Source organism: Epinephelus moara, chromosome 4, assembly GCF_006386435.1.
Source record: "Epinephelus moara isolate mb chromosome 4, YSFRI_EMoa_1.0, whole genome shotgun sequence".
NCBI classification, from domain to species: domain Eukaryota; kingdom Metazoa; phylum Chordata; class Actinopteri; order Perciformes; family Serranidae; genus Epinephelus; species Epinephelus moara.
The window spans coordinates 30,323,145-30,350,860 of NC_065509.1; the positions used below are offsets into that span (position 1 = coordinate 30,323,145).

Consider the following 27,716-nt stretch of genomic DNA (forward strand, 5'->3'; position numbering starts at 1 on the left):
TCGAAATGATAAGAAAGGGCCTGAATAATGTCATATGGTCATATTGTCATATTGTCAGCCCCCCTTAAAAGAAGGAGGTGGCACATTGGTGGTCACATCAGTATTTGACTAAAACTATAATAGTAACACTGGACAATCCCCCTTGCAAGACCCTGCCATCATCTGTGCCTCCTTCATCTGAGACACAGAACGTTCGACATTAAACAAGAAAATATTCATTTAAAGTGGGCAAAGTCAATTTTAGAGAAATAAGCAATTAGTGTAAAAGGGATTGTGGCAGTTTTAATGATGTTGGTACACATTTATAGCAAAAAAAAAAAAAAGAAAGAACAAGAAATGAGTTGGGAGAGAGAAAGACAACTGTTCATGCAAAGCTGATGGTCAAGGACGTCCACAGACACATTCCTACAAAAGCAGAGCTGGATTCCATTGAAACACAGTTCATATTCAAATGAACAGGGTCAATGTACAATTCTAACTAAAAAAAGACAGTGAGGAGAAAAAAGCTTTGACTTTCCTTTGAAAGAAATATTCGACAAGAATAAACAAAGTAACAATAAGCCTTTTCTCATATTGCTAATCATTTGAAGCCAGATAGCTTTATAGAAATAGCCTTCTGTGGTACTTTCACATGCACGAATGATGAATATACATACAAGAAACTATTCAAGAGACTAAATTTTGTTCTCTTTTTTTGCAGGAAAAAATAGGGTGCTTTTGTCGGGGCACCAAAGCCCCTGCTTGATTGAGAAAAAGGCCACAAAATATTGGCAGATATTAAAATTTGGGGATTTTAACGTCCAGCTCCAAAGCCTCTTATGCATGCTTACTACGTTACAAAAAAAAAAGAGTAAAATTTCAGTATTAGGTAGGCATGACGGAGCTGGTGACGTTCACGAATGTAACGCTTATATCTCTGAAGCTGCAATGAAATAGAAGTTTACAGGATGATCCTGTAGAAGTATTATCAAACACCACTGTCTTGTCAAATGTTCTATTAGGACCTTACAATGCCATCTAGGGGGGAAAAAAACAGGAAATTGAGATGAATGTACATGTAACCATTCCAAAGCCCCAAAACTGCAATCTTACAATGCATGGTCGAGAAAGACTGAGTCACATTAAAGGCCCGAACATACTCGGGTGGAATGTCCGCAGTCATTCGGGCTTTCATAGTCGAGCGCACTTCCGCGTTGTAGTTTCCTGTAAAAATGTCCGTGAAAAATCCCCGCGATGTGAAAAATACATGCCGAGCAGTCACTGGTGCGCAGAGTGGAGTCCGCGCGGTTGTAAAATCTGAGCTTTGCGCGCACAGGGCTTGCGGATGTCCGCTTTGAGTCCGCACGGACCTCCGCGGAGTCCGTTCCACGTACGTTCCGCCCGAGTATGTTCGGGCCTTAACAGTGAAGGCACCACACCAAAACAAGATACCCCAACATGTCCAAAATGCACCACTCCTACATTCGTCACCATTTACATTTCCAATGCAACATATTCTCATTCAGTCCACACTGCATGCTCATCAGCAACCACAAGCACCATTAGCACCAGATAATGCCTAACCTTGAGAGAGAAATTTCAGTGGTGAGATTCTTAAATACATAAAGGCTCATATATACATACATGTAGTGTGGGTCATAGACTGGACTCTCTTTAAAAACAAAGCAGTTACTTCGAAGGACAAAGTAATCATGAAACCTGCCTTACAAAGACTTTGGTATCTTCACTTTAAAGTGTGTTTGCTGACAAACTGTACTGTGTGATGAATCTGGGTTATACATCAGTTTCTGTAGGTATGAGAATTCTGCTCACGTTACGAAGTTATAGAAATCCAAATGAGACTATTCATGAAGCTACAGAGCACAGGATCACTATAAGGCAGTTTATAGAACCTTCTTACAAGCTGCAGGCTGGGGCGCTCCAGCTTTACTGTCACTCAGATTTCTATAAATTTACAAAAAGAAAAAAAATCTCTCCTTCCATCAATCAGGAGCTTAAAAAATACTACAGCATATCAATTTAGTTTCAGACAGAAGTCAGTTTTCAAAATAGAATCAGTTAGGTATGGTGTCACTAAAGACATTTTATCAAGAACGTAAAAGCAAAGTTCACTAAACTAAGACGGTTCATTGAGATCCTCGATTAGTTTATACTTTATGAAAGGTTGTTTGTTTAATGTTTGATTTTGAATTTAAATAAATTTTGAGACAGCAATTATTGTAGTTTGCTTGTTATGCAATGTGCTGTAGCAATCACCAGATTTACTTTTAGACAATAAAATAAATGGCCTGTTCTTGTGTCTCATAGTAGCACAAATAGTTGCGTGTAGTGTCTCACTGTGAAGGAGATTAGGTAGCAGTGTCACATAATTACCAAATTAGGCACAAAAGTGGCCTCAACTATTAAAGGGATAGTTCAGTTCTTTTGAAGTGGGTTTGTATGAGGTAATTATCCATACTCAGTGTACTACATACAGTAGATGTCAGTTGGCATGCCAAAAAAATCAATATCAGTTTAATTTGTACATTGTATTAAATCTGGGCAAAATACAATACACGATATATATCGAGAAATTTTTAAATCTTCTCTAAAGCACTGTGGACTACTAAAATACAAAATTATTGAATGAACTGTAGTTACGATAAAGTTAAGTAGAGACGCTTCTGTCATAATGAAGCTAAATAACGTACTGTTGTAATAAAGTAAAATAAAATATGGTTATAATAAAGTTAAATAAAGTACTGTTATAATAAAGTTGAATAAAGTATTGTTATAAGTAAATAAATCGAAGTGGAACCACTGGTGCTTTTGTTTCGGAGCACCCAGCTCATCTCAGGCCAGATGTATTGATGGTTTTGCCGTGAATTTGAAGCTTCCGATCAACAGTCAGATGTTAGCAGTTAGCACGAGGTTTAACTGTTGACACTGCACCTTTAAACGTGAGAATTTATTCACTGTAAGCTGGAAACCAACTAACAGCTCTCCAGTCCATGTATTATTAATATCAGCAAGTCGCACTGGTGCTCCATGGTAGCAAAATGTGACTATATAGTAGTGTGTTGGAGACATATCATATTCTGGAGTCTTTCTTTTTGCGTGTGCACCTGAGAGAGGGAGAGAGCCACAGTAGTAGCGAGTCTCATGCCGGTGGCTTAACAAAACGACGTGAGCAGGTCTACTCGATGTTTTATATCTTGCACGAGGAACAAGCTGCGATACATCGAGTATATTCGATTTATCGCCCATCCCTGCACTATACTTAACCATGCCGAAAATAAGCAATTTTCAATGGGGAACTGAAGTCGTTATCGATATTCTTTTCAAAGCTAGAATCCATTGAGAAAATTAGTAATTTAAATGGCTGAACAGGGGAGCTGCCGGACTATCACTGCACTGATCAGTTAGTTTACTTAAGTTAGCGTGCAATTTTGGCATTTAAAAGGGTTAATTCGGACTCACCAAAGTCCCACAATCATCGAGGCAATAACAGACCAGCAGCTCCAGTGCTAAGTGAGCTGAAATCACTGTTTTTGTCTATGGAGACAGGAGGCTTTGACAAGAGCACAGATAGGGAGCTGAAGATGTTGACAGCTTCCCCATTGGAAAGGTGAAGCATTAAAAATACTCTAAATATAGCATACACTTAAACTGATATTAATTTTTTTGAGGTAGGACTTTTTTTCGGAGGCTGAAATATGTTTTGCCCCATTCACAGTAGTACCTGGCTTTGCTTCTGTATCAGTAAGCACCTCATACAACCCCACTTCAAAATAATCAAACTATCCCTATAAGTACAAGCTAAGTCCTCTTGGTGACTCATGCAATATCAGTATCTGACAGTCCATGTATTTAAAGAGGTTCTAGTGTAACTGTATTCACTTGCATGAATCTGTGTATGTACAGATACATCATCCCTGACACTCAACCATCCTCCTTCCTTCAGTCCTATTTAATGTGATAGCGGGGTGCTGACAGACATTACATTTTGTCCTCTGTCCTTTGACTACACAGATTACGTTATTCATTTGAATAAAATATCAGTGCTCACAAAGCATAATGGGCCCTGTGAGGAATTCAATCATCTCGGATAATCATCATTATCAATAATGCCAGTTAATTACCATAACAATGAGGAAGGTAATAAATGATGATGTCAAGAGAGAGCTACCAGGTTCTGGAAGCAATGGGGGCAGAAATCACTTTTTTATTCTGTGCTGATGTGAATTTCACCTCACAAGGTTGGCCATAACTTCAAAAGAGGATAGGAGATTTCATCATACACTTATGGATTATACACTTTTTGGATTAGCGAGATGATCAATTTTTAGATTACTATCCAAGAATAGGCAACTTTATTCTACACCATTTTTTCAAATGAACAGTCTAAACAACTGTTAAATGTTATTTTATGAAGCAGTCAGAACAAAACTTTCTTTGCACAGCGCAGTGCAACTGTCATCGCTACTTTCAGACTGACACTTGTCATTTTCACAGCCAGCGGCCACATTGTAAAAGAAGCAAATGCACTTGTGCCAATCTGTGCGCCCATGAGGTGCAGTCAGGAGCATTGTTTGCAGTTCTTTTTCTTTTTGAGACCACAGAGAGCGACTGCACCACTGACCAACAAGAGCAGAGCTGCAGAGCTACTGTACGACTCTCCGTTAAGAGAGACACTACCCGTACTTTATTTCAGAAGCTAAAAGTTTTGTTTTTCCTCTGCTGTTTTGCTGCTTAAATGTCCCATGAAATTTGCTGTAATGACATTACTGCTCTTACTCTGCATTGATCTGAGCAGAAAACCACTTGTTGTTCCAATTTACTGAGTCTGCCATGTAAACAGCAACGCAACAGGTGCAGGCACACCTGGCTTTTAGAGGAAATAGGAGATGACACTGATAAATTGAATTTTAGTTACATCCAAAACACACCTATGATTAATTAAGGGACTATACAACTCCTCTGCACCCAGATTATATGCTGTTCAACTAGCAAGGTGGAGTTGCACATGCCCTAAATGCACTTGCGCCATGCATTTTAGACCATGCGCTATAGATCGTTTAAATAGGGCCTAAAGTGTGTGGTGTAGCTGGTAATAATGTAGCATATACAACGCTGAAATTTCTCATAGGCTCATGCTGAACATAGCCCAAAATGCTTGCTTTTCCTCACTCTTGTATTTGGTGGTTGTACTTTTTACTGTAATACTGCTGCTGAGAGAGGCTGACTGAACTTCATATTTTCATACTCAATAAGCTACTGATGAGGCAAGGCACCGCAACCACTGGGCAAAAAAAGACAACTTACATGCAAGAACACCACTGGACAACCAACAATTTGCATGCAAGCACATGACTGGACAAGCACTGACCATCCACCTAGCATTTAGTGAGTGAGTGACAATTTAAATCTGATAGCCTAAACGGCAGATTGCGGCACAATGGGGAGAAATAATGAAAATAATCGAAATTGCAATCAAAGATGTGTGACTCAAGCATGAAGAGTGGAGAGAAAGCGACAACATAAGTGAGGGTGCGCAAGAACGGATGACAAAGCAAGCGATAAAGCAGAGGATCAGGTTAAATTCATTCTGAAGAGTCGTGTGGAGTGTCACGATACTTCAGCTCATCCACTACAATTATACAGTACACAGTCTTGAGTAGAAAAAAAGGAGCTCTTGGTTTAACTCTCCCACTTACAGATTTGGCAGTGGCTGAGATGTACTGGACCACCATCTCACGTTTGGTGCTCAAGTCCTTCCCACGCAGAGGGGCTTTGCGTTCCTCATTCAGGTTCATGTCCTCCTAAATACACAAAGACAGTGAGAACAAACTTTAAGTAATGGCAGACACTGGGTACTACTCAAACTGAGTACAACACAATTACGGAGAATGAAGGTAAATTTGCGGGGGTTTTTTTTTTAGTCTTAATAAATAGGAAAGCAAATGATCAGTCCCAAATCTATGGAAGGTGTACACTGAAACTTATTAAGAACATACCCAAGTAGCAACAAAACTTTTAATCATATTATTTACAATACAATAGTTTCACTACCAAGAAGAAATGTATCCGGGGCGTCGGTGGCTTAGTGGTAGAGCAGGCGCCCCATGTACAAGGCTGTTGCCGTAGCGGCCCGGGTTCGAATCCAGCCTGCGGCCCTTTGCTGCATGTCATCCCCACTCTCTCTCTCCCCCCCTTCACACTTACCTGTCCTGTCCAATAAAGGCAAAATGCCCTAAAAAATATCTTTAAAAAAGAAGAAATGACTTACCAACAATTATACTTTTATTTCCACTGTAACCCTTTTACATTAGATCCTGCTTTCTTGCTGCTGAATAAAATTACTTTCCATCCACGTTTCTTTGTCAAAGTCACAAGGTACATCAACAGGAAATATTGTCAGTAATAATTAGTCCTAAAAACGAAAGAAGCAAGGCCACGGCAATATAAACTGTGCACCCCAATTCCAAACAAGAGAGCAAAGCCAAACAACACTGCTTCTATTGAGGCCATGCAATCACATCAGATAGGCTGGATAGGCAGGATCTGTGTGTTATTGGGAGTATTATCTTCGTGCTACTTTAATTCTGCATCACAAAAGAGGTCTTTCATGTGAGAGACATCAGGGGATGGAACGAAGGCCGGACAGAGCACTAAAAGCTAGGGAATGACATGATGATTAGAATGGAGGGGGATGTTTATCAGAAGCACTCTCTCACAAAGAGACGGCTAGAATGAACAGAGAGAAAAAACATTCTCCTCAGGGTTTTAGGAAAGTGAGCCGTAAGTTGTGGAGCCATGCTGCCCTCTGCTGGGGAGTGCAGAAACTCATGTGTCCTTTCGTTTGCTTGATCTGATTTGGCAGTGATTCCCCACCATCCGACACATACACGCATATGTTGCATGCGGTCTTAATGGTGAATGTGAAATTCACCTGATATATTAAGTGTGTCACTTCTAAATAAAACCACTGTAATACAATGGGTTGAATATCTTAGCCCAAGTAATCTGATTCAAACTGTTTTGCTCCATTTGTCAGTGAGGCATGGACAGGAATCCCATCCAGGGGCACCGTGACCTAAATTCCTCCAACTACATTTCCTCTAGTAAATACCCTTGGAGCGAAAAAACCATTAACATCCTTTTTGTGGAGCAGGGAGGGAAAAAATGTGGCTGAAAGTTTTACAATTGGCAGGTTTTTTCACCGAAGGAAACCAGCAGGTTTTTTAATTAATCTTTGAACCCTGCTAATTTATCTGCTTAATTGGCATTCAATAAACGAGGCATAATGTGGCGGGGTGAGTATGTTGTAGGAGGGGTAGGAGTAGTGGGCCTGCGGGATGCTTGTCAGGGAGCAGACTGGAGGAATGAGCCCTCCATGTTTAGTCTCCAAAATGATTAATGCTCTTTTATTAATTATACCCTCACAGGCTACATAAAATGAGTCCCAGGATATCTTCGACTATGCTGCTGGTATAACTGAAATGATAGGATTTGAGCTTGTATCAATGACAGTGGTGTTACCAAGAAAAACGTTATAGATCTTGTTGTTTCATGTCGGTCTGGCAAGCTCTTCTAACGCTAATCTGTTTCCACTTTTCTTGCTTTATGCAAAAAATAATCCCTTTCTTCAACACTTGGCAAATCAAGTATCATGGACACAAGTTTAAGGAAAACTGTCCATCCCAGCAGACTGTCATCCTGTGTATGTATAATATAGGATATGTATATTCCATTAATTGTTTCAGTCAAACATTTGCTGGTTCCAGTTTCTTAAATGTGAGAATTTGCTGCTCTTCGTTTTCATTTTTAATATTAAAAGAAGAGTCTTTAGGTTTTGGACTGTTGTTTGGACAAAAGAAGCAAGCTGTAGTCGTCACTGTGGGTTCTGGGAAATTGTAATGAGCATTTTTCACAATTTTTTGGTAATGATTAATCAATTAATAGTCAAAATAATCAGCAGATTGGTCAAAAATGAAAATAATCATTAATTACAACCCTGAAAAGAATGTGCCAATTGTTAAATTCTGGCCTTGGACCAATGTTTAAAATAACAATTTGGCAGAAAGCTGACTGTTGTTTTTTTTTGTTTTTTTATTAATTTAGTTTTTGTTATTGACTACCTTGTTCATGCCAGGGAAACAAAATCTGTTTTGATGTCATTCAGCCCTTTACTGAACTATCTTTGAATGAGCACAACTTAAGTCATACAAAATTATGAAACAACCTTTAATATAACCTTTCACTTGAAAAAAATCTTTTTAAAGCAGAAATTACTGTTTCAAAAGCTGTTTACACTAAATAATATATCACAATTCCCTCTATAGTATTGTGAAAATATCAACAAATGTCTTCTTCAAAAAACTGTATTCAAGTTTCTCGCCAAACACTAAATGTTACAAGATTGCATTTGAACACATCATGATGTCATAATTTACATTTGCCCAATACTCAATTTTACTGAATAGAGAGTGAACGCATCGTAATGTCACTCAATACAACCTCGGTTAGCTGTTAGTCCTGACCACCGGCTGCTAACAGTACACGTTATCTAGCTCTGCTTCTGATTTCAACATAGATTTGTTGTTCACAACTTGGCACCATGAGGGAAGAAATGGGGTGCATCTCTTGACATGCTGATAGTGAGTTTACTGCATCCTTTTGTCCCAAAGGCAGCCTGGGGAAGATTTCTGTTCATCCTAATCACGTTTTCTATTGTCCCCAGAAGACACCTGCTTTTTAGTCAGCACAAAATTGATGCAATGCATTATTATATTATCATTTGCTGTTAGGCCAATGGCAGTCAAGCAGGCAACTATCAGCCGATAAATCTGTGCATCCCTAGCGCATAAGAAGCAGGACAGTAATACACTGTTTTCAGTTCTTTTGACTCTGTACTCTGGCACACTGGATTTGAAATGAAACAATGGCTGAGGTTAATGAGCTGACTTCTAGCTGTAAGGGTGTCTGACAATGTTCACATCCCTATTGGATGTGCAGACTTGTAATTGGAATTGTACCCCCTTTTAAATATATGTCCCCCCTGAGTTTTGGAACAATGCAGCAACACAATAATCCTGAATACAGCCAAAGCAACCGTGTTCTTGACTGGCTAAGTCAGCCACCTCAATCCAACTGAGCAGGTGTTTCACTCACTAAGGACCAGCCTGCAAAACAAGCAATAAGTGAAGATGGCTGCATGACAGGCCTGGCGGCACATTACCAGGAAAGGACCAAGCATATGCTGAAGTCCTCGGATCACAGACTGCAGGGAGTCACTAAGTGCTAAGGATCTGCAACCAAATATTAAATATGTTGACTTCATTTAAGCCCAAATTTCGGGGACAATGTATAAAAGTGATACCATTCTTACATGGCTAATCTAATGTGTAAGTAAGCACCTTAACTTCATAGTCATTGTTGAGTTTAAAATTTGATATGCATGGGTTTCAGAGACAAAACAATATAATATACAGTATGTCCATGTCTTCTTACTTAGTGACTACCCTGTACATAAATATTAGGAGATGGGCAAAAATTCCAAAATCCTGTGGTGCAATGTGGCTGCAAACACCACCTAATCCAGAGCGCCACAGGCTCCAAATAATAGAAAAGAGCAATTAATGGCTAGCATCAAATATGTCTGAGCCTGAAATGGATATGAAGAGTCCACGCTATGGGGAAAAGTGGATCTAAGAAAAGTAGAAGACGTATAAAAATGTTTTGCTTCAACTGTGACAAATGGATTATTTCCTCCACTACCCTCAAGTCTGATCCATGGGTGTGCAAGGGCACACACAGTAACTCTCTTGTGGGCTGGTTTTAATGTCCTGGTGCAGAGTGCAACTGCTGAGGGATCACATAGGAGCTTATTACTAGGAGTGTTCATCCTGACAATGGTGCATAGAGAGGCACATAAAACCTCAAACTGGCCACAGCAGCACTGCAATGTGACATCCTTGTTTCACTGGTCCTCTTTCTCTGTGAGCACCTCAGTACCATACACTACTCCTGACAATGAGAAGACACTTTCTATAGAAAGACAATGGAGACAAATTGGCACTGGAATCAAAACAATTCAATGAATCGTGAGTAACAGTGTGATGGTCTTGAGGGCTTTTGTGCTGACAGACAAATAAAGGCATAATTTGAGTAATAATGTCTCAAAGTGCCAAGTTGTGGCAACTTTTGACACCACTTCACGCCAACAGGGAGATTTTTGTCTGGATGGAGACGACAAGTTCACGAATCTGACCTCACTAGATATCCAACCTCTGCTTTCCTTACAGGGCTGCACCAATTAATCAGCTCATATTCGTGTTGACTGCCATGATTGGCAAATAAGATTCACACAGACATTCACTGATGGCAGTAGGGCTGTCAACGAATATTCTAAATTTGAATTTAAATTCGAATTTGAAAAAAAAAAAATGCACCTTCGAATGTGAAAATGGATATTTGATTGTGGAGAGAAAAAAAAAACACCACCGCAGCTGTCCTGTTTGCGAGTGGGCGTTGGCATCAGACGCGCATTTCTCCATGCTGGTCGACAAGCGGTTCTGCTCCCAGCTGTTGTCTCCGTCACCCGGCTTGACACATTCGCTCACCGCTCACGCAGAAAATAGACCAGACGCCGAAACGATCGCTGCAGTGTGCGAGCCGGTCATGGTCCGGTGTTTCGAGGCTATTCGCAGCACTTCCGTGGGCGGTGTGGCCACGGGTCAGAGAGGGGGGGCGAGCGAGAGGTCCGCGGTCATTTATAACATAATGTTATAGATAATTGTTTTGTCTTTTAACGTGTAGGTATGTAAATGTTTTCAAAGACGTTTATGTTGAAATAAAAATACCTACAAGTAGTTATGTTTCCTTGTATTAATACATATACAAGTATGTTTCCTTGTATTAGTTTGCCCTCTTGTGGACATAATGCGAAAAAACAAATATTCGAATGGTTCGAACCTATGAGTTATTTTTTGAAGGAATATTCAAACTTCATTTTTGAGCAATTTTGACAGCCCTAGATGGCAGTGGTTGATGTTCTTCTGTTGTGTCACCTCAGTTTTGTTTTTCTAAAAAGCAGGACTTGAGACTAACTGCATCCAAGGGCAACATAAAACGTTTTTGGGAAGAGCAGAGAAGTATTGGGCGAAGGTAAATTATAACGTTCTCATGATGTGTTCAAATGTCATCTTGTAATTTAGGTTTTGGTGAGAAATGAATACACTTGTTTGAAGAAGAATTTGTTGATGTTTTGACAGCAATATAAAACAGGAGTCCAAACTTTTACAATCAGTGCATGCCTATTTATTTTAATGGCCTGGACAATAAACTGATGATGGAAGGGGTTTGCAATACACCAAAGTTTAGTGTAAAGGTTTTACAGCTTACTGCGTGCTGATTAAATTAGTTCATGTTTATTTTGTGTTCCTAGGTTGAACCTCTTGGATTGGAGTCTGCTACTGCAACACAGCTGCCTCCTTAGTGAGATGCAAATACCGGACATTTCATCAGCAGATTTACTGCTGTGCATTTTGATGAGGGGCTCTGAATTCCATCTGTGCACATCTTGGGAAATCCAACGGCAGGACACACACAGTAAAGACATACACTATACCCTTCTAAAGCCACTGCTGAAAGTAAATGTGTTTTTCCCCCATGCATTTTCATCACTGTAGTTTTATGAATATACTTCCCCTCTCAATGGTTGGCTTCAAAAAATTCTAGAAAGAGTTCATTTGGTTTTCCTCACAACTCCCACCCAAGTGTTTCTTCCTATATCTTCCCTGATCCCTTTGATGACCTTTCAGTAATAGGCTATGTGCTTTTTAGGCTTTGAGATACAAAGCGCAATGTCTCAACCACTTTCCAGAGAAAAATATTTTCACTTTCCCCTAGTCATTAATGCACAGTAGGTGGTCTCGCTAATATGGCAGGGGTCATCCCTTCATTTGAAGCAGGCTAGACATCTGAGGCTGTGGCATGTAGCACCATAAAAACAATCAATCACAGAATGGGTGTAAAGACAACCAGTGCAACTAAACTGTGTGTGTGTGTATAACATAAAACAAGATAGAGAGATGACAGAGAAAGACACTGAAGAGAAGCTACTAGCATCAAAAGAAACTACCCACCACTGTCATTTCTATGTTTGCTGCATCAAAGCAGAAAAGTTTACAGTCTATGAGAGCAAATAGTGGTGGCTTCAAAAGTACATAAGTAAATAACCCTTTTCTTTTTGATTTCATTACTGTAATTATACTTCCCAACTCGAAGTGTCAAGGCCTGTCAAATGTCAGACCAGCAAACATGCTTTCTGTGTCGTCTGTCACTGAGCAAATTGAAGCCTGGGTTTAATGTCACGCCGCTGTGAGCACAAACATAGTAATTGAGAGGTGAACTGAGTGACAGGGATGAGCACCCAGGCAAGAAAACACTGAGCAGTAGCCTGATGAAAACCAGGAGCACTGGTCGCATTTCTCTGGCCCTGGCAATAAAGACCATTGTATGAGAAAAAAGGAAAGGCAGGCACCGTACCTAGCACACACACACACACTCAGAGACATTATCTACAATAGTACACACAACCTATGCAATGAAGCCAGAGTAATTCAGCTCCCCACTTCAAAGAGATGGGCTGAAAGCTTTTTGTTAGATTTCAATCCTGCAGTACATAAGGCCAAAAATGCATTTCAATGGAGAAAATCACAAGTGTGACAGAGCTTTGACCCCACAGATGAGTGCGAAGTGAATTTCAAAGTTTCATGTTCTTCTCACAGTGGCCTAGGGAATACGTAGATGGAACCGGGCTTCACAAAAGCTTAACATCTGAGTGCAAAATGCATGTAACTTTACTATAAATAGTGTACATAAACTGTGCATATTTCAAGCCTATTTCAGATGCATTAAATATACACTGGATACTATATTTAGGTGAAATTGCTGTAGCGTTGTACAGCCCCCGAAAATGAAACTTTGAATCACATATTTGTGAATTTATTTCACACAGTTTGTGCCTCAAGTCAGGGTCTGTCATCAAAGAAGAGGTCCTGTGTAACCCCATGAGAGGGCACTGTTTCATATCACTATGGGAGCTGTGTACACTGCTTTCTGGATATGTTGCTACGACTGGGCAATTAGTTGTGAGTGCCATCGCCCAAGTATTGATTTGTGGGGGCTTTAACCTACATAATATTTACACCATTTCAAAAACCACGGCAGTTACATTAGTGGTTTTCAATCGTACATTGGGATACTTAGCACTAGGGCTGCAACCATTAATCAACTAATCGATGACTAATCGACTATTAAAATAATCAGTGACTATTTTAGTAGTTGACTCATCGGTTTGAGTCATTTTTCATAGAAAAGTACTATAAAAGTACCCCAAAATACTCTTATTGCAGCTTCTTACGTTCAAATATTGGCAGCTTTACGCACTCTCCCATGACAGTGAACTAAAACCCTTTGGCGTGAGTACGAAACAGGACATTAGATGACATCATTTTGGGGTTTGGGAGAGACAGACCGACATTTTTCAACATTTTAACACATTTTTCGATAAAATCATTAGTCGACTAATCGAAGAAATAATTGACAGATTAGTCGACAATGAAAATAATCGTTAGTTTCAGCCCTATTTAGTACGGATGACTTTCTAACCTATGTCATAATTAAACTTTTTAACACAATCTCTATAAATCTACAGATGAAGTTCAGCCTTATTTTTGATCACAGCTGTGTGTGTGTGTGTGTCTAAAATCACAAGTACTGGAGCTTTGTTTGCGCATGTACATGTCGGGTCTTGGATTATATATGTAGAATATGCAAAGGTGAACATCATATCCTGGTTTCACTTCTAATGCTGTGATACATTTTGGTAAAATTACATTTATTCATTTCGTTAAAAGAACTCTAAACCATGATATCTTGATTGGAGAATTTATCAGGACAAATTATATAGTAAATAAAAAACAATTTTAAGATGTTGCATAAAACTAGGAAAGCTGTAAAAAGCACTGATGTCATTATCATCCTTTGTAGCTTTTTTCACAAAACAAAAATCAAGTAGATTTGTGGCTAATATATTAACATGAAAATGCTTTTCAAACTTAACTCTCTGTCTTGTCAAACTTCTCTTGACCAACATGCACATCAGCAGTTCTGTTTCTCTACTTGTGCGCCCCTCTGCACAGATTTATGAATCAATTTAAGATTTCATAATAGCATACTCATTATTTATTATTCTGTGGCAGCTGTAATAAAACTGTTGTGGAGGGCTACAGATGACCTTCCAGAGGGGTAACGCTGCAAGAGAAATACAAAGCTCACCATCATCTTCTCGAAGAGGTCAATGATCTCCTTTTCTGAGAGGTTCATGGAGCGGTCGTCAAAGAGGGGCTGAGGAACTGGTAGCTCAGTCTGGGTAGAGAGGGGGTCTGTTGGATGCTGTATAAGGGGCTTCTCCTTCTTCATCCCTGTTTTCCTGAAGCTGGTGATACGATCGCGCTGAAAGAAAACAGAGTGTTTGAAACATTAAAATATGGCACTGATAACAACTTGGCCTTTTTTTTGGGTTAACTTCAATTTTCACTGAAAAAAAATAAGAGTTGATTGGTGTTAACTGCCTGTAACCAGATTTTCATGTTCCCACACATCAAAGAGTTGCTCTGTGTCCTGCTTTCAGAGGACACTGTTACAGTGAACAGGATCCTCTGATGGCGAGGACAGCTCAGAGTGTATGTTTGCTGACAAAAGTGAAAGAACAGGGAATAAAATGCAAAAGAGATGCTGATTTTGCTTCAGATCAGCTAGAAGAGCACTCCCACACTCAGTCTTGTATGGACAAGAAGCATTGCTACACTGACCTCTGTTGGCTAAAAGGTTCAGGTCTGTTGCTGTCTAACCACTCCCAACATGTTCAACTGGCTACACCTGATCACACCCAAGTCTTGTTCTTAACACAATACTACATTGTGAAGTGCTGTACAGCACAGGGTGAACACAGAGCAATGACTAACCACTACATGACGGTGCAAGCATGTTATTAAGACTAGCTGTAGCTATTTATAAAGACAAGAGGTACTGACATAAAGTTGGTAGTCTCAAAGGTGGGACCATTGAGGCTGTAATTCCTATCGCAAACCAGAAAACAAAATTATTAGAATGACCAAAAATACACCTTTGTCACTAATTGGGTAAAAATGTTAAAGTTTGGCCTGTAGGTGGCGCACGAGGTAAAATCATTAAATTCTTTGGTGAACATGTCAGGTGTCATTATTTGGCCAGAGGGTGGCAATACAGGAGCAGTCACTATTGAGAGTTGGGATATTTTGTGGACAGCAATTCGAAGAGAAGAGAATTTGCTCATCAAATGCCATGTCAGCTTCACTGACCAATAGTGTCAGACTAATGACTGTATTTAAAGATGGATGATGCACTTCCACTTCTTCCCATTATACAAAAATGAAGCCAAAATATCATGGATATAGGCGTTGTCATCTTGCACTGGTGACGTCATTTGGAGCCAGCGCCTGCGCAGTTACAGTCGGGAAGTGGAGCCGCAGTATTGAGTTCCTGCCCATACACCCATCTGACCCAAGCGCCATTGATTGCGAGCACACCAACTGGCACACACAGCTACCAATCATGACGTCATACCCCAGCTTTATAGCAACAAATAACTGAAAACCAAATCTATCAGAAAAATTAACACTTGAATATAAATCAGTGTGATTAAATATACCTAAAACAACAGAAAACATATTTTAGAAAAATTTAGTTGGCGTGTACTTTGATGTTTTTAGTTTAGAGAATGTCATAACAACTGATAAGATGTTTTGGCTTTACTTTTGGGAAGCAGTCATGCCATCCATCTTTACATACATATATATATATATATATATATATATATGTATGTATGTATAGCCTGTGTTGGACTGACAATCAGACAAACATTGACATTATCTGAAACCTTGAGTAAGGCTAAAAAAAAAAAAAAAAACCAAAACGAGAGCATTTTTACACAGTTTTGAAAAATGTTTTTTTAATTTCTAATAGATTTTAAACAACTAAAGATAAAATGTCCAACATTCTAGTACCATACATGTATTTGACCCAGTATACTGTATGAATCTTATCAGGACTTTACTTACCATCACACCCATAGGATTACCTTGTTTGTCCTCATGGTATTAGAGCAGTTTTAGCATACAACAACAACTTCAGCTCATTTTAATAATGTCAGTGAGGCTCAGTCGAATTTCCTTGTGAAATTCATCATTTGAGATTATTCTGATGAATGCAGTGTAGTAAAGTTTAGTGGGAAAGCAAAAAAAAAGTACATGCAACCAGTTAATGTTAGTCATGTTTAGTAAAACAGAATGGAGAGGGCATGCTGAATGAATGAACACATGAATGAAATGGAAAGACAAACATGACATGATGACATACATGATGACACTACTATCAGTTGGTAGAAATATTACTGGACGGATCAAACATACTGTGCGCTAATACAAACACAGCATGAGCTTCTCAATGTAGAATTTAGGCTATTTGTTAACTAAGGGTATTAAAAAGCCCCCAGGCAAAAACATCTAATCGGAAGTGCTACTGATAATTGCACACTAAATGATCTATGAGCTGCTTATAAAAGTCTAGATGCCATGGGCTGAATTTTGTTCATTATGAAAAATGTAGGATGTCCATGGTGCTAAATAATAGCACCATGAAAAATCATTTATTTACACAGTGCAACAATAAGTGAGACATGTTAAAGCTCAGCCTTTGTATAGTAACACAAACTGTCACATCATATATTAACACTACATGTGACCTGTCTTCATGATCTGTTTGGTTACAATATGAATCTAATGAATTTGCTTTTGGCATGTTTGATCCATCCACATATTTCAGCTATGAGTCCCATGCAGCCATGACAAAACATGAGATGATGTCAAACAAATCTAGTCACACCAAAATTAAACCGAGCACCTTACCATATCATCAGCCAATGTTTTTATGTGTATGTTCTGTTGGAGGGAGGGCACAGTGTGAAAAACAGGATCCAACAGAAAATGACAACACCGCAAAGTGCACAGTATGTATCCCATCGGAGGTGCGCTCACATCAACAGTGTCCTCTGGATACTGTCTCATTATCCTCTCAGAATCCAAATTAAGTTTACAATTTACAATTAGAGCTGTAAACACCAGAAAATACATAAATTATGGCACTTAATTTCTTGGAACCACAGCTAGCACTGGCCCGTTGTCATAATTTGTTTTTCAGTGAGGATATGAGCATATCCTGGACTCTGTACATGTGTAGGATGTGACAATACTTGATGATCCCAAATAATAAGGTTTATGAATGTAAGCGTTAAGTGTGTGTTCAAGAGTGAACATCCCTAGCGCACACACTTTAAGACGCATACCAAACAAATGCATAAAAGGAGACGTATCATAAAGCACCTATAATCCCAGAGCCACAGATATAATGAGCACATCTGTTCACAACACCCATTGAAAACATGTAGGTTAGTGCAGCTTGGTTATAGTTTTGTGCGTCTCAGAAATAACACACTTTCACAAGCAATATGTAATACAGCCTGGCAAAGTTAACCGCCAAACGGTTATGTTATCTCTGTATGTTCTAAAGAGCATCTCTTGTGGTGACAGTGGCCCAACTGAATCATTCTTGTTCACTAAATGGTACTGAAAACTCCAGTCAAAGAAATCCACAACTTTTCAATTATCTCTGTTTACTTACAAATCAAATCTTAGCTTCCTCACAGAATGTTACAAATAGCTCATATAACAAAATTAAAACCACAGCTTCTCTTTACTACAGATGTTTATCTTCATCTCAGACACAATAAGACAGGCTACTGCCAAAGGCTTGTGGCACGGCAAGGGACAGCCATTTGAAACACACCTCAAATGGGAAGCAGTAGCAGCACTGCCATATGCTGTGGCGCTAGGCTGTGAAGCACTAATGAGTAGGGAGATGTGGGGTGGTGATGGCCATAAAGCCTGCCTCCAGCCGCAGATTTCTCCACTATTCTAATCAGGAAACTACTGGTGCCGGGGCGAGCAAACAGATTGGCTCTAACCTGCACCTCTCTCTGTGCATCTTCATCAGCTGTCGCTGTGGGCAACACTGAGCAGGCACTCAAACTGCCATATCTATCACTAGTTTTGTCTGCAACAACTGATCAACAGTTGGGAGATAAAGCTATGAGCCACAGAAAACAAAGCTTCAGTCTCTCTGTGCAAAGCTGTTATTTCAAGTCAAGATAACAAATATGTTTTATTCACCCAGCATTATGCATAACCGGGCCTGCCAGGGATGTTAAGGTGTTTGTTTCACCATCATCTGTAGCCTTAAACTTAGCTGCACAACTTCTCACAGCATCTTTAAAGCTAAAAATTTTGACCTGGGCAGCAACTTTTCCCACTTCTAACTCAGAGCGTATGTATCATTAAGCCCAGCATTCTCTTGCAGTCTAAAACTGCGTGAAACAATAGCTAATTTTCAAATGGAGTACTTAAACATTTTCTAATCAATTTAACAACAATCAAACCACTGTTTGGTTAATTGCCTTGACTTGAGGGCCTTTCCTTGCCCATTATCTTGGCAACATCGCAACAACGCAATTTAACATCTAACAATTAAGCTTGCATGTCCTCTGGGCTTCTCCCGCTTATTAAAGTAAACTTTTTCATCATAATAAATGTTTATTACCAAACACATATTCCTCTAAATAACCTAATCAAATTAGCTCTGGGTCCCTCCTTAATCAAATATGATTATGACTCCATGCAGATCTTTAAAAATGAAAACACAGAGCAATATCACACAACTTGAGAGTCAATTTGGGGACACAAAACCATACCAGTATGCACATTTCATAAAATAACTTCCTAAATTAATATTACGAACTACAATTAATGTGAATATTACATTAACTCATTTACATATCACCCTTTTAGTTTCATTACTAAATTCCACCACGTGTCACAGCGACGATGGACAAGGGACAAACTTTGTTTCAAACTGGCTACCATTGCACAGCTTTTAAATAGCAACAACGCCTGTTATTCCCAACCAATTTAACTAGACCATCTGTATGATGTCATTTTAACCCACTCACTGGAACTATCACTATAAAATCAGTAGCCACGATGCCGCTTTTAAAGAGTTTAGAAGGAAATTAGGTTTTACTTTAATTAGTTCTAATAATAACAAAGGATTACTTGGAGCTGGTGGTGAGGACTGTAATGCAATGTGCCACTGACAGTTCTTGGCAACTTCATGAAACTATCTTCTGCCCCTGTTTAATCAACTGCTCCGTTCAGCTACAGGCTGGTAAGCTTTCGCAGCACTCACACCTGTTTTCCAGTGTGGCAAAAAAAAAAAAAAAAAAAAAAAAAATCACATTTCCTGTAACAAAAAAAAACCAACCTACTTCCAAAGGCAGCTAGAAGAGCTGCGGGAAATTGTGCAAATTTTATTATTAGCATCACACACTTGTATACTTAACGCACCATATAAGGTGTTCATTTGTGTAATAAACTCCCAAGCCATTTGTTGCTCGTTCAGAAAGTAACACTTATTAGTGTGGTACACAACCTAATAACAATTCAGCACATTTCCTTTCCCCCCTCTGTTGTATTCAGTGGAGTAAAACACACCGCACTGCTGTAATCATAGTCAATTCAGGGCAAGAGGACTGACATTGCATTAAAGACATCTTACCGATACTGCTCAGAACCATAAGGCAACATACTATTAATAACAAATCACAGGCATTAGTGATTGACACTGGAGAGCTGTGACACACGGGAGAAGTATAAAACTTGCATACTGCACTTTAAACTCAACAACGGCAGTCAAAAGGAAACTACAACATCAACTTGTTATATAGTCAAGTATGAAGTCAGGTATGGATAGGCATGCAACTTTACAGTGTAACAATGTTGATACTTAACATACAGGTTGTTTATTAGCAAGGACTGCTTTTACTGATTGTTATGTCCTCGAGAGACATTTAATAGTGTTGATGCATAATGTGCAATGTCAACATAAAACTGATACACGGGAACTTTGTAGCCTGAGACAGGAACGACGGAAAAAAACATTAAGAAACCCCTACATCAGCATTATACAGTGGTGTGGGTTATTTGGATTGTAATTCTGACGATACCATATTGCAGTGATGACATTTGTTCATTTCTAATGCATTACTTACTTCAGTAGCTCATATTGTTTATGTGCAATTAGGCTAAATTTGCCTACTGTGACAACGAAACTAAAAAGTGGCAGAGTCGCACACTGCAGATAGTGCACACTACACAGGAGACTACTGTTTTTGTTCCAACAGTTGCATGGAAAACTTGGGTTTGCCAATTTGCCACAGCTTGTAAACATGACAGCACCCTACAGCACAGTAACAGTATAAAGCATAAAAAAAGATCCAGAGACACATGCACTGATCCCTACACACTCCTGAAGCTCTTTTCGAGCCAGACATCTACCAGTCAGCACAAAACTGAAGTCTGAAGTGATGATAAATTTAAAAAAAAAAGAAAGAAAACTTAACATTATGCAAAGGTAGAATTGTCATTTACAAAACTCACAGCACAGCTTGAATACATTCAAGGGGGAAAAAAGACTGCAGGTGAATCTGATGCATAGCAATGGAGTGATAACTGATACATGTCTGTACCTAATCACATATAGGATGATTAGAAAAAAACATTATGTCTTGTTGTGAATGGCATAATAACGGCCTCTAAATCAGGACTGCTGCTTTCTAACATTTCAATAGGGTGCAGCACAGCTCTTACTAGAAAAGGAGTGGCACCCTGTCCAGAGCCCGGCAAATGCATATTAGATTACAGATTTGACAACACAGACATAATTATTATCCATTACCTAAACTTAATGTATTATGTGAAGAAGGAAATCAAAACGCTGTTTTTACACTGAAGAACAACTGAGCTCCACCAAACTATGCAAAACAAACTTGTAGCTGGCAGCCCTTTAGGCCATGGCACTATTTTTTTGTAGTTACATTAGAGACTAATGGTTGCTAGTCAAAGCCATAAACATCGAAATTAGACAATTTGTCTTTGTGTAATCAGATAGGATGTACAGCATTGCCAATATCATGCTCAATTTTGGGGGAGTGGCATCAGACAGCACCAAATACCAACCGGGTAACTGAATTAGACATAGTCTAAATAAATCAATTTGTCCAAATTAATCTTGTTACAAAGTCTTCTCAATGGCTGTCTTTGTAAACTCAGAGAGGTAGTGCACAGCACAGACTACGCTGCTTGGAAAGATTTATGAAATCATGAAAGTAACATTTATCCTTCTTGATAAAATCTATCAAATTAATCTTTATGTTTGCACTGTGAGTGCGCCCTTTTCAGGCAGAGCAGAGAAGGGGGGAAAAAGAGGCCTGAAGACACACCAGGACCCTATTTACACCTGACATTTCAGGTGACATATATCCAACCTATATTTGGAGAGCATTTATCAATTTGGAATGTATTCACTATCAAAACTGACTTCAGCAGCCAGATAGAAGTGCAAATATTCTCTTCCAGTGTTTTCGCTAACACTATGCAAATAATTCTTCCAGAACGTTAAATGACAGTAAACATCTGTTTCATTTGCACTACAGCCTTGAATCTCATCTTTATTCAAACCTAGGTAGATGTGCTCATCTCTCCAGCTCCAGGGCCTGTTCCAAGGAGGTGCTAAACTGAGCCGTGTGAATATCTTTGCAGAGTTAAATCTTCAACAGGTCTTTCAACATCAGTCATTTTCGTTTGAGTTGAAATGGTTCTGAGTTTTAATCAGCAAGTCCAAACATTTCAGTGAACCTGCTTCCAGGTACAGTTGACAACAAAACTGCATGGTAGGGACACACATTGTTATTAAATTATTAAAAACAACCATTTATTAGCCGACTCTTTTGCAGAAAATGCATCAATGTGCAAACAATCTTTCCTCAAGCACCAGAAAGGTTTCATTGCCACAAATCAGATCTCTATCAGACTTTTGAGGGCACATAAAAGTGTTCTAGTAGTGTCAGATTCAATTTTGGGTTTTTTTTCTGTTCAGTCATTTAAAGAAAACAGGGAGTCATATATAAATTGTGCCATTATTATCTGCTGCTAAAATAAAGACATCCTCATCCCAACACCAGTGTCTGGAAGCTACTCAACAAAAATTGGAAACTACTGAAAGAGTAGAGTAAGTGACAGACTCTGAGAACTAAAACAGCACAAGGTACACAGTGTTATAACTGCAGGCAGTGCCACAAGCATAAACATGTGGCAAGCTAACATACGAACAACAGGAGACACACAGCTTCTTATCCCGGCACAGAAAATTCTATCACACACATGCACCATAATGGCACATTTGTCCTCTTGGCAAACTCGATTAGGAACAATTTAATCAAGCACAGAATGTCAAGTTATTCTGCTAAACAAATAAATTAACTCTTGACAGTTGCACTGTTGACTCAGTTCTTAAGCACACTCTTGATTTCCACTTTTTTCATTCAAGTAAGTTCCAAAAACATTTCAGAACATGTACTTAATTAAAAACAAACAAAGAATGCACTAGATTTCTATGTGAGCTCAAGTGCCTTTAAAAGGGCATGGGTCTGTGGTAGCCTTATTATTTCAGGAGAGTGCTGGTACTGTTTACAGTTTCCTAAAACAGCAACTATTGAAAAGGGGAAGCACACAAAAGCCAGCAGAGCTAAGATTTGAATGGATGGCACTGGATGGCCTGACCATGTGACTGCAGACGAGCACAGCGCTGCCCTCAGGTTATTGCTCTCTCTGTTGAAAGCAAATTTCTAGTACTGTACCCTAGAGGGTTCACATGATATGCAGCTATTACAAAATTTAACGTTAGTAAGAAAGGTTGGAAATGACTGAATACATACTATTTTATTAGAAGACATTTGTATGATGTCACAATTATTTTAGATACAATTTAAAATCAAGCTTTATTGTGCATTGGTCGCATCTTTTTAACCAGAATTTTTCTCCAAATGCTGAAATGTGCAAAAACACATGACCTCATTGTCATTTGCAAGCTATTTGCTAATGATATTTAATTAGAAGACTATCCAGATAAATGTCAAATTTTAGTGCCTGAAAAAAATCCTGTGATATTCCACATTACCACAACAAAATTGTGAGTAATTCAGAATTTTTATTTCATAAAAAAAGATGACTCATGATATCTCTATGTCAAGCCTTTTTCATTAGATGTACCAGGCAGTGCATCGAGTCTACTCTGGCAGCCAGTTAGTCGTGCTTCTGCAGTGACCTCTTTTCACAGTGTCCCACATTACATGACACAGGTTTATTCAACAAATCAATTCTTATAATTTAACGATTAAACTATCCAGTTCAAATAAACTATGAGCTTGCCTTCTCGCTGTATACTGTCAGGATGACTTCAATCTAAGCACATGCTTGTGTGACACAGTATACTGCACTGTATATCACAGCAAATGTCACATGCTGTCTCAATATTTTACAACTGTCACTGTTTTGAAAAAGTGTGAATACTGCCAACTTACACTGATGAATAGTAAATTATAGCATGACAGTGACACTGACAAACACTGCTTCTCAACAAATTTAGTAAGAGGGAAAGCTCCCCCATCTCAATCCTTCAATATCCTACAAGCAAAAGAATTGGGAAACACCTTCATCCTGGCCTACATCAGACTCTGCAGTTTCTCCGTCAAAACACAGCTTACCACTCATAAATCATAAAACTACTGTATGCATGCAACTCTGACCAAACTCAAAGTTAATTCATAGAGAAAACTCGATGCTCCACATGCTTTTTAATATGGAACCAAAGCTGCCAAATCAGTTTCCCATTGTTAAGTCTGAGATCTAATCTACTGATGTACATTAAAGGGCGGAATTAGAGCAGTGAGTCTGTCGGTTTCTTTCACTGTGTGACTACAGCATTCTTCACCACTTCCTCTCTCCAACTTCCTGAATGCCATTAAAAATGCTCACATGTGGTCTGTTTCCTGCCGTTTCTCACACGTCTCCCAAACACAGCCATGGTTACATTCGCTTGATAATACATAATGCAAGAGTGGTGAGAAAATACAAAGCAATGGAAGAAAATGTGAGACTACATGACAAAAAATTTGTTTTTGAGGTTGACCGCATAAGCAATGCAGAACAGCCTCAAAAGTGTGGCAGGCTGACAACCTGTGCTAACCACATGCTAACATGACCTAAAATGATCCCTGAGGCTTCCCTAAAGCTCATGTATCAAAGTGACAAAGGCTTCAAATGCCACAGCTTCCAACAGCAGTGGCACAGTGAGCCATTAAATATGATTCACAATGTGATACTGTCAAAACTGTCAAAAGGATGAAGGTTAACAACACCGTTGCCTTGCAGAACACTTGATTCTGACACAAAAATGCACGACTTTCAAATTATGGCTCTGGCCTAATGTGTGGCAGAGCTGTGTCGTGGACAAAAATGATAAAACTGCAGTCAATTTAAAACTTTAAAACTAATTCTAATCAACAAATTAATTTGTTATGTTATTGGTTATAAAGCCAATGCGCACATTCTCAGCTGCTGTTCAAGTATTTCAGAAATCATTCAAAGAAAAATTGCATAGTAGTGCAATTCTAGGCAACAAAATGTTATATGGGCCTCACAATATTTTTAAAGTCCATGATATGATTAAACTGGCAAACAGAAAGTGACTCTATATAACCCAAGCACGTTACAGCAACTGTATGTCTAAACAATTTCTCGGTAGCCTACAAAATAAAAGTAGTATACACTTTCCACTAAGCTCTCCCACGTCCAGGGTCTCTCATTACAGACGCCACTGCTGAACTGCCCATTCATTACTGAAGCCCTAATTACTAAATGACAAACTAAATGACGAGCATGATTACAATCATTAAGTCCCAATTAAATTAATAAGGGTTAATTGCAAATTGCAAACACACTGACATAAAACCTGACAGAAAATGATGGGCATGTGCCAATGTTGAGACTATGCCAGCTTCTCCTTCTGCCTAATTTTTGGGCAGTTTTTAAAGGCCCTTAGCAACATAATATCAGATGGCACTCAATTTCACTAATGACATAAAGCATGAAAGACCATATTAGCTCAGTGTAACTAGATCAAGATCAATAGTTACTGTAAATTACCAGGATGCAGAATCAATATTCCATAACACAGATGCGAGCCATTATTTTCTAAATTTAGCGTTCATAAACAACAGATGTGGTCAGTTTTTGGATTCACCAATCTTTTTCTAATTTTATGTTTACGGATACAATGCACATTGCTGCTTTTAATGTGCCAGTGTTAGCTAAAAGCTCATTTTCGAAGTTCTGGCAATGTCAATTAACAGTTAGCTTAAATTAAAAATAAAATCAATAATTAATTTAAATTGGCCGTTAGCCCTACAGTACAACACACACCCACACATCTGTCAACTTTAGCAGTTAAACACTGTTCAACGTTTTACCGTTGTTGAAATGGGAATGTTAGCAGTTAGCAGCTAACGTTAACATTACTAACCTCTCAAGTTTCTTCATAGCCGTAAAGATGTCGGGTCATTTCAGGTGGTTAGACCACGTTTTATGGCACTCTTTGTTGGTGTTAATGCTCTGTAACATCTTCTGACTGCTAACTTTTAGGTTTGTTGGGGTCATTTCCCTCCAAGCCGAAGTATTTTAATATGGTTTTACCATTAACGTTACCTTCAGAAACGGTAACTACAACCTGTAGTTGGGGGGCGGCTACCGTTAACTTAATTAGCTGCACCTGACTTGTGCGTTAGCTTACCTGTAGCTTGTGGGTAGCGAGCAGCACGGTGGAGGGCGCTGTATAAGTTTTGGACGGGCTAACAGTAACTTAGCACAAAAACGAAAGTCTCAACAACAGTTAGCTAACGTTATAGATTACGTGGCGGTTGGCATCGTTCTGGTTGCGTCACGCATTTGACGTTATACTGTTTAGTGGGTCCGCTCCATTTCTGTCCGGGGGGGGGGGGGCGTAAATGCCGCTCTCGCAGTTGAAATTCGGCGTGGAACCAACCAACGTATCTGCCGGGTACTAAAACCATGGACCGTCAAACGGAATGCAGACTCCGCCTACACGGCGTACGACAGGCGTACGCCGGCGTCGTAATGGTGCGGACCCACTGACCACTCAGATTACCTACAATGTGTGTTCAATCTGACCGTCACTATTCTAAGCATGTATTCCCTACTTCTCACAGTAGCCTACCAGCTCTGCTCTGTATTGAACTGAAATTTGTGTTAATCCTACTGCTTTTACTCTTATTTCTTTCAGACTGTGCTTATAACATCTATACTGTCCAACTGGTTTAGCAGAATGCCTATATAGGCAGGGACCCACATAAATGTGACCTCTGTGCCTTACCCCATTACTCTTGAATGCGCTGCCACAATTTCATAATTATAAATTCGACTTCAAACAAGCCAGAGCAGATAAAGCTGCTACATAGTCTGACTTTGACTCATTGTAGAGAAGTCAATTATACAACAGCAATTTGCGTAACAGAGTGGAACATCTATTAGTAATGTGTAGTATAATTACATAAAATCTGACATGTAAGGCCTTCAGAGTCAAAATGTGGAACGTTTCAGCCATTACTAGGGACTGGCTGAAACGTGACCCTCCAACTCCAGGACAGTGAAGGGACATTGTAAAGGAACTATATCCCATAGAAAAAAAACTGACCCTTCACCTGAGGACTAAGGCAAGGGCACATGTGCAACGCTGGGATAAATAGACGGACTATAAGAGAAATTAGATGTTATTTAGCCAGGTGGTCTGATGACGAATCACAGGAAAATTAATAAATAGAAAGGTTTTAAACATGTAGTTTTTCTCTAGTTTCTGTGCCCCGTAAGTCCCCTCTCCATTGGGGAGGTAAGCTGCATTGTGGTCATAGAAATTTCCATGTTATAGCCTTTCTGTTGAACTACATAAACTCCACGTATAAGTTTAACTGCGGGTTTACACTTAGCATACAGCACATTAATTTGTGTAGGGCCTCAAGTCACACATATGACAACTGACGGTTGTTCACCTTTTAAATCAGGTAAGGTGTTTGTGTTTTAATGTATTGAATGTAACCAGCCCTTTTTTGCTGCTGTACTCCATTGGAGAGGGGTTGAAGTCACACATATGACAACTGATGGAGGAGTTTGTTATATAACTCTTTTAACTCTGCCTACAATGATATCCTGATCTAGGGCCTCTTCATCAAAACACAATGCCAGACACTACTAGTAACATCAATACATTGTAAAGCCACCAAAATGTCATATGTCCACACACAACGTTAATTTATTCAGTTATTTCTTTTCCACAAATCCCCAATATCTGCAAAAAACAATATTCCCATATGAACTGTATGTTTATTTTTATTCATAATGACTTAAAGTAGTGGCTGCTTATCATATTCCCCTGAGGTGTCACAATACACTGTGCTTATTCATTCAGTGTATCTGATTGTATTTTACCTCCGCCTGCAAACTGCCAATAACAACACAGTCACTTGTAAAGTGAAGTGAGAACATTTCACTTTAGAGCCAATATGTATTGCAAACATTTATTTTCTGATAACACTAGGTCACTGACTCTAA

The 27,716-nt window shown here is 39.1% G+C and overlaps 1 protein-coding gene across 7 annotated transcripts in view; it reads right to left on the bottom strand.

Annotated features, from left to right (window-relative positions):
• Positions 1-27,716, bottom strand: part of diaph2 (diaphanous-related formin 2) — a 497,420-nt gene that overhangs the window by 462,316 nt on the left and 7,388 nt on the right. For 6 of the 7 annotated variants that reach the window (XM_050042678.1, XM_050042674.1, XM_050042680.1 and 3 more), the window contains exons 3-5: positions 16,995-17,027; positions 14,326-14,502; positions 5,697-5,801 (exon numbers count right to left, since the gene is read on the bottom strand). In XM_050042678.1, coding sequence (XP_049898635.1) covers positions 5,697-5,801; positions 14,326-14,502; positions 16,995-17,027 — 315 coding nt within the window. The remainder of the gene's footprint in view (positions 1-5,696; positions 5,802-14,325; positions 14,503-16,994; positions 17,028-27,716) is intronic. The other variant, XM_050042679.1, reaches the window with a different exon arrangement.